Source organism: Nerophis lumbriciformis, linkage group LG08 (assembly GCF_033978685.3).
Source record: "Nerophis lumbriciformis linkage group LG08, RoL_Nlum_v2.1, whole genome shotgun sequence".
Lineage (NCBI taxonomy): Eukaryota > Metazoa > Chordata > Actinopteri > Syngnathiformes > Syngnathidae > Nerophis > Nerophis lumbriciformis.
This window is the reverse complement of record NC_084555.2, coordinates 44,657,541-44,670,132: the sequence shown is the minus strand read 5'-3', so window position 1 is coordinate 44,670,132 and position 12,592 is coordinate 44,657,541. Positions and strand designations below refer to the sequence as shown.

General features: G+C 39.0%; 1 protein-coding gene across 1 annotated transcript in view; it reads right to left on the bottom strand.

Annotated features, from left to right (window-relative positions):
- dcaf5 (ddb1 and cul4 associated factor 5) overlaps window positions 1-9,975 on the bottom strand; it is a 29,092-nt gene extending 19,117 nt beyond the window's left edge. Inside the window, exons 1-6 of the mRNA XM_061969009.1 lie at window positions 9,573-9,975; window positions 7,456-7,599; window positions 7,334-7,370; window positions 7,118-7,257; window positions 3,634-3,763; window positions 3,273-3,486 (exon numbers count right to left, since the gene is read on the bottom strand). Of these exons, the coding sequence (XP_061824993.1) occupies window positions 3,273-3,486; window positions 3,634-3,763; window positions 7,118-7,257; window positions 7,334-7,370; window positions 7,456-7,599; window positions 9,573-9,780 (873 nt within the window). The 5' untranslated portion in view covers window positions 9,781-9,975. The remainder of the gene's footprint in view (window positions 1-3,272; window positions 3,487-3,633; window positions 3,764-7,117; window positions 7,258-7,333; window positions 7,371-7,455; window positions 7,600-9,572) is intronic.
- Between the last annotated feature and the right edge of the window lie 2,617 nt (window positions 9,976-12,592).

Genomic DNA, 12,592 nt, shown 5'->3' with positions numbered 1-12,592 from the left:
TGAAGCGAGCACAAAGGAAGGGTGAGACGGTGGAGCAGACAGAGGCCGAGAGAGTGAGGTGAAAAAGTGACGACTCTATAAAAGTGGAACTTGAAGCCAAGCTATATCAACATAAATGAACTGATTACCCAAATAAACAGAAAAAAAGTACAACTGTCCATCAAGTGAGCCACACTTTAAATATTAATCATGATACATGCAGCACACCAGACTTGTTATTACAACTACAGTACATATGCTGTTGAACTAGCTGTGTACAAACAAAACATGAAATGTGAGCTAATACTTTACAGATAATGTAATATGATTGTTCATGTTTTTTCAGTCAGTCCAGATTGGTGTTCTATGGCAATGTTGTGCATTACAAACTCAAACGTGTTCCGTGTTGTCGTAGAAGCTAGCTCATCTCTTTCCGTAGCTATCTTTTTAGGCAAATACCAGGCATGCCGATGTGTTACTACGCTAGAAAAAGAGTTCCTCAGTGTTAGCGGTTACAATACCAATGTTGCTACAGTTTGGTTATTATACAGGTTACGGAACGTAAATTAGGTATTGTTTGAATGCATTTTTAAAGTGATTTAAAGGTAGAACTGATTGATCCCATTAGCTGCATTGCTAGCCACCTAGAACAGGGGTGTCTAACTCATTTTAACTCAGGGGCCGCATGGAGGAAAATCTGTGCCACTAAAATCACGGCATTAAAGGGGAACATTATCACCAGACCTATGTAAGCGTCAATATATACCTTGATGTTGCAGAAAAAAGACCATATATTTTTTTAACCGATTTCCGAACTCTAAATGGGTGAATTTTGGCGAATTAAACGCCTTTCTACGTTGTGACGTCACATCGGGAAGCAATCCGCCATTTTCTCACTTTCGTCGGTGTGTTGTCAGAGGGTGTAACAACACGAACAGGGACGGATTCAAGTTGCACCAGTGGCCCAAAGATGCGAAAGTGGCAAGAAATTGGACGAAATTTGTTCAAAATACGAGGGTGTGGGGAAAGCCGACGAAATGGTCAGTCGTTTGTTCCGCACACTTTACCGACGAAAGCTATGCTACGACAGAGATGGCAACCGTCCCTTAAGCCACCGAAGATGATCAAGAGAAGAATATCGACCCTAACTTCCCTGGACTGCTGACATCAACTCCAAAACTGGACAGATCAGCTTTCAGGAAAAGAGAGCGGATGAGGGTATGTCTACAGAATATATTAATTGATGAAAACTTTATTCATTACTCGCGGTTTTACGTAAATTATTATACATAAACTGTGTTTACCAATAATTTAGCTTAAAAACATTTATTTTTTTCAATCATTCGAGTACATTCGGGTAGTCTTGTGTAATGCAGTATTTTGTGTCTATTTAGGTATGGTTAACCTGAGTGCTGAAATCGTGGAAAAATATATGTTCTTAGCGCGCCTGAAATGGGCTGTCTGCACTCTCAAAGTGCATGTTGTTGCCAAATGTATTTCATATGCTGTAAACCTAGTTCATAGTTGTTAGTTTCCTTTAATGCCAAACAAACACATACCAATCGTTGGTTAGAAGGCGATCGCCGAATTCGTCCTCGATTTCTCCTGTGTCGCTGGCTGTCGTGTCGTTTTCGTCGGTTTTGCTTGCATACGGTTCAAACCGATATGGCTCAATAGCTTCAGTTTCTTCTTCAATTTCATTTTCGCTATCTGCCTCCACACTACAACCATCCGTTTCAATACATGCGTAATCTGTTGAATCGCTTAAGCCGCTGAAATCCGAGTCTGAATCCGAGCTAATGTCGCTATACCTTGCTGTTCTATCCGCCATGTTTGTTTGTATTGGCATCACTGTGTGACGTCACAGGAAAATGGACGGGTGTATATAACGATAGTTAAAATCAGGCACTTTGAAGCTTTTTTTAGGGATATTGCGTGATGGGCAAAATTTTGAAAAAAACTTCGAAAAATAAAATAAGCCACTGGGAACTGATTTTTAATGGTTTTAACCCTTCTGAAATTGTGATAATGTTCCCCTTTAAAACAACTTCAGATTGTTTTCTTTGTCTTACTTTGGCCAAAAATAGAACAAACTACAGATGTCAAATAATATCGGTCTGCCGATATTATCGGCCGATAAATGCTTTAAAATGTAATATCGGAAATTATCGGTATCGGTTTCAAAATTATCGGTATCGGTTTCTACGGCTTTTCACACACACACACACAAGTGAATGCAAACCATACTTGATCAACAGCCATACAGGTCACACTGAGGGTGGCCGTATAAACAACTTTAACACTGTTACAAATATGTGCCACACTGTGAACCCACACCAAACAAGAATGACAAATACATTTCGGGAGAACATCCGCACTGTAACACAATATAAACACAACAGAACAAATACCCAGAACCCCTTGCAGCACTAACTCTTACGGGAACGCTACAATATACACCCTCCGCTACCACCAAGCCATTATCGGACATCTCTATAACAAACACATTCTGAAAATATTACAATAAAAACATAGAAAAAAATACCGGCAGCGGTAAAGTTTAGATCCATGAAGGAAAGAAGAAAGTGAATGAATGTTTATAACTGAATCAATTTACATACGCATAAAAATGTGTTTTCTTTTGTATAATTTTTTTTAATGAATTAAGTAACGTTTATGACAACCTTTTTCCAAAACACAATATAGAATGTGAGATATAACAGGATAATGCATACATTTATCATTTGTTTTCCAAACGGTTACAAAAAAGTGGAACCCCAAAAATTTACCGTGGGACCCCATTTTTATGACTAATCATCATTTAGAAAATTCCTAGCGCCAACACTGATGGAGTATTGGTGCGTGCAAAAGAGCAGCAGGCGTCTGTGGCCTGCGGGCCTGTTCTAATACTAATCAAATATCATCCCGGGGGCCATAGATCATTCATTCCTTGACTTTCACACATAGGATCTAGAATGAGCCGATTTGTACATGTACTGCCAAAAAAACAAAACACTTTTGTCTTCTTGTCTCTCATAAGGATTAGGATTGATATGCAAAATAGTGCACCAATTGAGGGGGATTATAATCAGAGGTAGGTTACATTTGAAATAAAAATGTTTACATTTAATGTATTTTTCTCCTGGTCCTCATTTCAAATAGGTCAAAAAATATCAATATCGACTGACATAAAACATTTATATAGTAATAACAGTTTTCAGCCATATCACCCAGCACTAATAGACATTACTCGATGGAATAAAAGGATGTAAATAGAAAGAGATGTCACCAACCTGATCTCTGTCGCCCGCAAAGCAGCAACTCTTCATGGTACAGGAGTTGAAGTAGCCCTGGTTGTCAAATTGGAAGCTGGGGAGGCGCGAGTGTAGCTCGTAGAGGACGGGCGGAAGGCGCCGCCGCAGAGCCAGGAGCTGGGTGCCCGTGCTGTTGAAGCGAACGCTCATGGCGCTCTGCAGAGACATGCTGCCGCCATAGCGCAGCAGCGAGCTAAAACGCCACAAAGACGTGATTGGTGGAAAGAAAATACATTCATTAGTAGTGCCACCTGGTGGACACAATGAGACACAACATTAGGTACAACGGCACTGTCTACAATTCTGCCTTCATAGAGAAACTTAGTCTTTGTATCCTGACCTGCGGGGCTTGCGGATGTCCCACAGTCCCACTCCCTCCTTGGAGTTGGCGGTGGCGAGCAGCCTGGGCTCCACGGGGTTGAACATCACGCTGTGGAAAGCTGATGGGTAGCTGGCCAGGCAGAATGGCTCTGAAACAACAGAACAAAACTGCACTTCTTTACAAACTTTGCTGCACTAAAACAATTTTGACTTCATTCCACATATGACTTAGACTTCCTTTTTATTGTCATTCAAATTTGAATTTGAACTTTACAGTACAGATAAGAACGAAATTTCGTTGCATTAACTCAAGGTAGTGCAGGATAAAAAAGCAATAAGGTGCAGATATAAATAAATAGATATATACATTAGGGATGTTCCGATCCAGGTTTTTGCACTTCCGATCCGATACCGATATTGTTTTTGCACTTCCGATCCGATACCGATACTGACCGATAACGATACTGACCGATACTGGCCTATCCGAGCATGTATTAAAGTTTAAAGTTATTTAGCCTACTTAGTTGTCAGAATCATGTTGAAAAGGGTTTTAGTACTCTTGTTAACAACTAGCCAGCTGAATTAGGGGGGTTTGAATAATACACAATGGTTGGTAACAAGAAACTGACCTGTTTAGTCAAGGATAAACACAAAATAGACAAAATTATACATGACAAACAGACATAGCATCATTGAACTAGGGCTGGGCGATATGGCCTTTTTTTAATATTGCGATATTTTAAGGCCATATTGCGATACACGATGTATATCTCGATATTTTGCCTCAGCCTTGAATGAACACTTGATGCATATAATCACAGCACTATGATGATTCTATGTGTTTTGATTGATTGATTGAGACTTTTATTAGTAGGTTGCACAGTGAAGTACATATTCCGTACAATTGACCACTAAATGGTAACACCCCAATAAGTTTTTCAACTTGTTTAAGTCGGGGTCCACTTAAATTGATTCATGATACAGATATATACTATCATCATAATACAGTCATCACACAAGATAATCACATTGAATTATTTACATTATTTATAATCCAGGGTTTGGAGGGGGGCGCTGGATGTAAGTGTCAAAAAGACAGCCAAAAGAGTTTGATATGAGAATAAATCTAAAGTTAAAATATAGGGTAGAAATGCACCCATTTGCAGGAAATGTAGTCTTGATTTTCAAAATGTTCTTTCAAGGCTTGCATGTCTACATTAAAACATTCTTCTTCATACTGCATTAATATATGCTACTTTTAAACTTTCATGCAGAGAAGGAAATCACAACTAAAAAAATCACTATTTTTTTCATACGGTGTTGATGTGGAAATTTTTGCCTCTGCATTTTGATGGTGTGGACGTGTGGCACCGAATGGAGATAAGCGTCTCGACAGACGTCACAATATTTGAAAAATGTTGACGAAAACTGTTTTCTCTGTCGTGTCCGTGTGTCGAAAATTGTTATGCGCTTATTTTTTTATTTGATTTTGTGCGTGGCATAGATTTGCTATGCGCAGAGGACGCTTAAACAGTGCGCAATTGCACAGGCGCGCACCTTAGAGGGAGCGTTGCTCGCACGGCTGCGCTAGCATCACAGCTAACGTTAGCCATGCTGCTACCTCTCTGCTCGGGGAGGACGTATACGTATGACGTGACAGTATGTGACGTGTGTAAGAAGGTGCGCTTGCTGTCTGTAAGAGGGACACAAAGAAAAGAGAGAGAAGAGCCTGTCGTGTAATGCCAGCAGCTAAAAGCAACTGTGTGAGAATCCACAGACCTGTGGATGTGTTGAAGGTGTGCTGGAAAATGCGGAACGGAAATTAGGGAATGTATTATTTAAATAGGTGCGTTGGAAAACACGGAGCGGAGTGTTTTTTTAACTGGATCTGGATCGGCATTTTCCCATGCCTTGCCGATACGCATTTTTTGGCAAATATCGGCATCGGATCGGGACATCCCTAATATACATACATACATATAATCAACTTGTTGTATGGGACACTTGACACTTGTAAGGGGAAGCCCAGGAGTCAAAACAACCGTTTGTTATTTTCTGTGGCGCAATTTAAATGAGTCTCTTAAATATTTGCGGCTTAACTACATCGCTGATTTTTTTTTAAAAGAATATTCAATAGAGGTGGGAATCTTTGTGCACCTCAGGATTGGATTCATTTCAAAACAAATCTCGCATTATATTATTTGGTATAGAAATAATAAGAAAACCTTTCCAAAACAGGCTACAAGTTACAAAAGCTCCTCTTGGCTACTGAGGTACTACTTATGCACGCAGTGTCGGCCGAAAAACACTATTTTAAAGGTTCTTTATTTTATTTACTAAAATGAAAAAATTTCAATCAATCTAATGAAGAAAAAAAATAGAACAACCCCAATTCCAACCCAATCCCAGCTTTACAATACTTGGGATCAAATTTACAAAGAAATTGAGAAAACATGTACAGTGCATCCGGAAAGGATTCACAGCGCTTCACTTTTTCTACATTATGTTGTAGCACAGCCTTATTGCAAAATGGAATAAATATTTTTTTGTTCTCAAAATTCGACACATTAATGACAATGTGAAAATGTGTTGTTGTTTTTTTTATTTAAAACATTTATTTAAACTAAAAATCAAAACAAAAACATAGCCTTTGCTAAATACTTTGTTGATGCACCTTTGGCAGCAATTGTTTTCAAGTTTTTCAGTTTCGCCTATCCCTCTTTGGCGGGAGTGTATATTGTAGCGTCCCGTTCTGTTGTGTGTATGTTGTGTTACGGTGCGGATGTTCTCCCGAAATGTGTTTGTCATTCTTGTTTGGTGTGGGTTCAGTGTGGCGCATATTTGTAACAGTGTTAAAGTTGTTTATACGGCCACCCTCAGTGTGACCTGTATGGCTTTGACCAAGTATGCTTGCATTCACTTGTGTGTGTGAAAAACCGTAGATATTATGTGACTGGGCCGGCACGCAAAGGCAGTGCCTTTAAGATTTATTGGCGCTCTGTACTTCTCCCTACGTCCATGTACACTGCGGCTTTTTAAAAAATCATAAATTGTACTTTTTGAAACCGATACCGATAATTTCCGATATTACGTTTTAAAGCATTTATCGGCCGATAATATCGGCAGTCCGATATTATCGGACATCTCTAGTTTAGACCCGTGGAGGAAAGAAGAAAGTGAATGAATGTTTATAACTGAATACATTTACATATGCATACAAATGTGTTTTCTTTTGTATTATTTTTTAAATGAATTAAGTAACGTTTATGCCCTTTTTTCCAAAACACAATATAGAATGTGAGATATAACAGGATAATGCATACATTTATCATTTATTTTCAAAACGCTTACAAAAAAGTGGGACCCCATTTTTATGACTTGATGGGGTCAAGTCATGATGACGTATGACTTCCTAGCGCCAACACTGGCCACTAATACGTCCAATCATGTTTTCGGTCATTTTGATGTCAGACAACATTCCAAAAAGGTAGACAAACTTTTACCTCCGTGTGGCGGCTCGCGAGTGTCCCAGATGAGGACTCGTCCGTCGTCCGACGAGCTGGCGAAGACGTTGTCGTTGACGGGGCTGACGGACAGACTGTACACGGCGTCGATGTGCAAGAACACATTTAGAGTCTCCCTCCTGAAAGAGGACAGCGAATGCTTTATTTTCTGGTGGAAGACAACGAGGACGGCATGAAGACACCGCAAAGACCCACCGCTCCACGTCGTGAAGAATCACCTGCTCGTCATTTCCTGTTCAACACACAAACAGAAAGGATGCTAGCGTGACTGCGAGTCAACAGCGGGTGACGCCGCGCTACTAATTCATTGCCAGGACCTCCAGAGAAGACCTTCTTGTTGGTGCTGTCGAAGGCTAAGCAGAAGATGTTGGACAGGTGCTCGCCCTTCAGCTTGATTGGCTTGGAGCGAGCGTGGATGGCTTGTTCCATGTGCCACAACAGCACTCGGCGGTCGTCTCCGCCTGAGGACACCAAGTGCAAGATTTCATCAAATAAACACATTTTTCAATATTTTGGTATAAGATCATTACTCTTATTAAATACCTACTCTAAAACAGCGGTCAGTATGACAAGATTGATTAGGTATGTGTGTATTCGCTGCATGTAGTGTGTACTGAAGTATGCATGTAGTGTGTACTGAAGTATGCATGTAGTGTGTGCTTAAGTTTGCATGTAGTGTGTACTGAAGTATGCATGTAGCGTTTCATGTAGTGTGTACTGAAGTATGCATGTAGTGTGTCATGTAGTGTGTACTGAAGTATGCATGTAGTGTGTCATGTAGTGTGTACTGAAGTATGCTTGTAGTGTGTACTGAAGTATGCATGTAGTGTGTCATGTAGTGTGTACTGAAGTATGCAAGTAGTGTGTACTTAGGTATGCATGAAGTGTGTACTGAAGTATGCATGTAGTGTGTACTGAAATATGCATGTAGTGTCATGTAGTGCGTACTGATGTATGCATGTAGTGCGTACTGATGTATACATGTAGTGTGTCATGTAGTGTGTACCGAAGTAGGCATGTAGTGTGTACTGAAGTATGCATGTAGTGTGTCGTGAAGTGTGTACTGAAGGATGCATGTAGTGTGTACTGAAGTATGCATGTAGTGTGTCATGTAGTGTGTACTGAAGTATGCATGTAGTGTGTACTTAGGTATGCATGTAGTGTGTACTGAAGTATGCATGTAGTGTGTACTGAAGTATGCATGTAGTGTGTACTGAAATATGCATGTAGTGTGTCATGTAGTGCGTACTGAAGTATGCATGTAGTGTGTCATAGTGTTTAATGAAGTATGCATGTAGTGTGTATTGAAATGTGCATGTAGTGTTTCATGTAGTGCGCACTTTAGTATGCATGTAGTGTGTCATGTAGTGTGTACTGAAGTATTCGTGTAGTGTGTACTGAAGTATGCATGTAGTGTGTCATGTAGTGTGTACTGAAGTATGCATGTAGTGTGTCATGTAGTGTGTACTGAAGTATGCATGTAGTGTGTACTGAAATAGGCATGTAGTGTGTACTGAAGTATGCATGTAGTGTGTACTGAAGTATGCATGTAGTGTGTACTGAAGTATGCATGTAGTGTGTACTGAAGTATGCATGTAGTGTGTACTTAGGTATGCATGTAGTGTGTACTGAAATAGGCATGTAGTGTGTCATGTAGTTTGATTGATTGATTGAGACTTGTATTAGTAGGTTGCACGGTGAAGTACATATTCCGTACAATTGACCACTAAATGGTAACACCCGAATAAGTTTTTCAACTTGTTTAAGTCGGGTTGATTCATAATAGTGTGTACTGAAGTATGCATGAAGTATTAGGTATGAATGTAGTGTGTACTTAGGTATGCATGTAGTGTGTACTGAAGTATGCATGTAGTGTGTCGTGTAGTGTTTACTGAAATATGTACTGAAATATGCATGTAGTGTGTCATGTAGTGTGTACTGAAATATGCATGTCGTGTGGTGTGTACTGAAGTATGCATGTAGTGTGTACTGAATAATTATTGTTCTACATTATACACACATACCTAAATTGATTTGCTTTTTTAGGGAAATGTGCAGTGAAAATGTAGTTACCAAGTGAATTTGCTGGTCTATGAAGACTACTAGCTTTGTAAAATATATATATATATATTATTTGGGAGAATATTGCAATAACAAGGCAATGTTGTCAATAACAACAAAGCTAATGCTAGCTAACCACTTGACAGTGATGACCAAACATTGCGGGCTATAATGTTCATGCGAGGCCAGGCGACTGTTTTCCAGCAAACTGTTGGCCAAAAAAAGGTGTGGTGGATGCAACAACTAACACGAAGGGGCATAAAAAGCAGTTCTAATATTCGCTCAGCTGTGCTAACTTAGCAGAGAGCTGTCTGGCTATGCTAGTTAGCTTAGCATGCTAACGGAGCTAGCAAGGGAGTACTCGTTCACCGACCAGACACCAGCCACTCGCCGCCGTTGTTGGAGAACTCGATGGCGTTGACGCAGCCGAAGTGTCCCAGCATGTCCTTCTTGTAGAGGCTGGTGCAGCCGGCCATCCTGCGCCGCTGGAACTCCTCCTTCATGAGCGGCTGGCCCGTCATCTCTCGGCGGGACAGGAAGCCCACGGTGGAGCGCATACCGCAGCCCTTCAGCTCCTTCATGGCGCCACCAACTCGCAGGCAGGATGCGTCTAATCACCGGCGGCTCTGCTGATGTTGCTGCTGCTCTGCTGGCCAACCGTCGACGTCCTCATGGCGGTGTCCGAGGGTATGGACGTCGCTGCGCGGCTGCTCCGTCGTGTTCATGACAGTGTGGCCGTCGGCTGGCTTCCTGCTCCGGCTGGAGGACCTCCTCTCCCCCCCCCCCCCTGCCTGTGCCTGTCAGCGTGCATCACAAACACCACACTCGCTCTTCTTTGCTATTTTTTATTTCTATTTATCTATGTGACATCAACACCTTTCATCCTTTATTTACAACAACTGTCGGATTATTAGCTCAATAAAAAAAAAAGTAAAAAAAAAAATAAAAAAATATGTTTTTATGATATTACACTATTAATAATATTAACAATAAATATACTGTAAAAAAAAAAAAAAAAAAAAAAAAACATCAATGTATTATTAATACATTGATGTGTTTTTTTTTTGTTTTGTTTTTTTGGCCTGCCTGCCGATATTTTCGGCCGATAAATGCTTTAAAATGTAATATTGGAAATTATCGGTATGGTTTTTTTTATTATCGGTATCGTTTTTTTTATTTTATTTTTTTTATTTTTTATTAAATCAACATAAAAAACACAAGATACACTTCAATTAGTGCACCAACCCCAAAAAACCCTCCCCATATGTATATATATTAGGGCTGCAACTAACGATTAATTTGATAATCGATTAATCTGTTGATTATTACTTCGATTAATCGATTAATAAAAGATACTTACCGGATAAAAGATACAAACTACATTTCTATCCTTTCCAGTATTTTATTGGAAAAAAACAGCACACTGGCACCATACTTATTTTGATTATTGTTTCTCAGCTGTTTGTACATGTTGCAGTTTATAAATAAAGGTTTATAAAAAAACAAAACAAAAAAAACTAAACTTTTTTCTTAAATAAAAATAAAATTGCCTCCGCGCATGCGCATAGCGTAGATCCAACGAATCGATGACTAAATTAATCGCCAACTATTTTTATAATCGATTTTAATCGATTTAATCGATTAGTTGTTGCAGCCCTAATATATATATATATATATATGTATATATGTATTTATATGTGTGTGTGTGTGTGTGTGTGTGTGTGTGTGTGTGTGTGTGTGTGTGTGTGTGTGTGTGTGTGTGTGTGTGTGCAAAAGGGTTGTTTCTTTCTGTTATTAATATTCTGGTTCCTACATTATATATCAATATATATCAATACAGTCTGCAAGGGATACAGTCCGTAAGCACACATGATTGTGCGTGCTGCTGGTCCACTAATAGTACTAACCTTTAACAGTTCATTTTACTCATTTTCATTAATTACTAGTTTCTATGTAACTGTTTTTATATTGTTTTACTTTCTTTTTTATTCAAGAAAATGTTTTAAATTTTTTTATCTTATTTTATTTATTTTTTTTTTTTTTTTAAAAAGGACCTTATTTTTACCATACCTGGTTGTCTAACTTAGGCATAATAATGTGTTAATTCCACGACTGTCTATATCGGTATCGGTTGTTATCGGTATCGGTAATTAAAGAGTTGGACAATATCGGATATCGGCAAAAAGCCATTATCCGACATTCCTATTTTTTATGTTGATTTAATATAAAAAACGATACTGACAATAAAAAAAAAACCAACACCGATAATTTCCGATATTACATTTTAAAGCATTTATCGGCCGATATTATCGGACATATCTAATAATATCAACAATAAATATACTGTAAAAAAAAATACACTCATCAATACTCATAAAATGGTCTTTTATACTGACTCGATTTTATCGCCGGAAATTTTTACATTTTAACCCTTCCATTCACACCAGGTAACAATTTGCTGGGTTTCACGTGACGTCACATCCGGTTTCCATAGCGTAAACAAGCGTTCTCTTAAGTCAGGGGTCGGCAACCCGCGGCTCTTTAGCGCCGCCCTAGTGGCCCTCTGGAGCTTTTTCAAAACTGTATGAAATATGGAAAAAGATGAGGGGAAACATTTTTTTTGTTTGTTTTAAAATGGTTTCCGTAGGAGGACAAACATGACGCAAACCTCCCTAATTGTTATAAAGCACACTGTTTATATTAAACATGCTTCACTGATTCGAGTATTTGGCGAGCGCCGTTTTGTCCTACTAATTTTGGCGGTCCTTGAACTCACTGTAGTTTGTTTACATGTATAACTTTCTTCGACTTTCTAAGACGTGTTTTATGCCACTTCTTTTTCTGTCTCATTTTGTCCACCAAACTTTTAACGTTGTGCATGAATTCACAAAGGTGAGTTTTGTTGATGTTATTGACTTGTGTGGAGTGCTAATCGGGCATATTTGGTCACTGCATGACTGCAAGCTAATCGATGCTAACATGCTATTTAGGCTAGCTATATGTACATATTGCATCATTATGCCTAATTTGTAGCTATATTTGAGGCAATTTAGTTACCTTTAAGTCATCTTAATTCAATTTATATCTCATGACACACTATCTGTATGTAATATGGCTTTTAATTTTTTTGCGGCTCCAGACTTGTTTTTGTATTTTTGGTCCAATATGGCTCTTTCAACATTTTGGGTTGCCGACCCCTGTCTTAAGTATTGCACACATGCGACGTTCTTGTCTGTGGAAATGCTTCTACGGAGATTAATTTCTGTCTTTGTTATGAAAGCTTCTTTTTTACACAGAATTTATGTCACTGAATATTTTCGTTTGAATTTTTGTGAACTGATTTTTTTTTTCATCAAATTACGCTGACAATTTATGAACAGAATCGGTGAATTT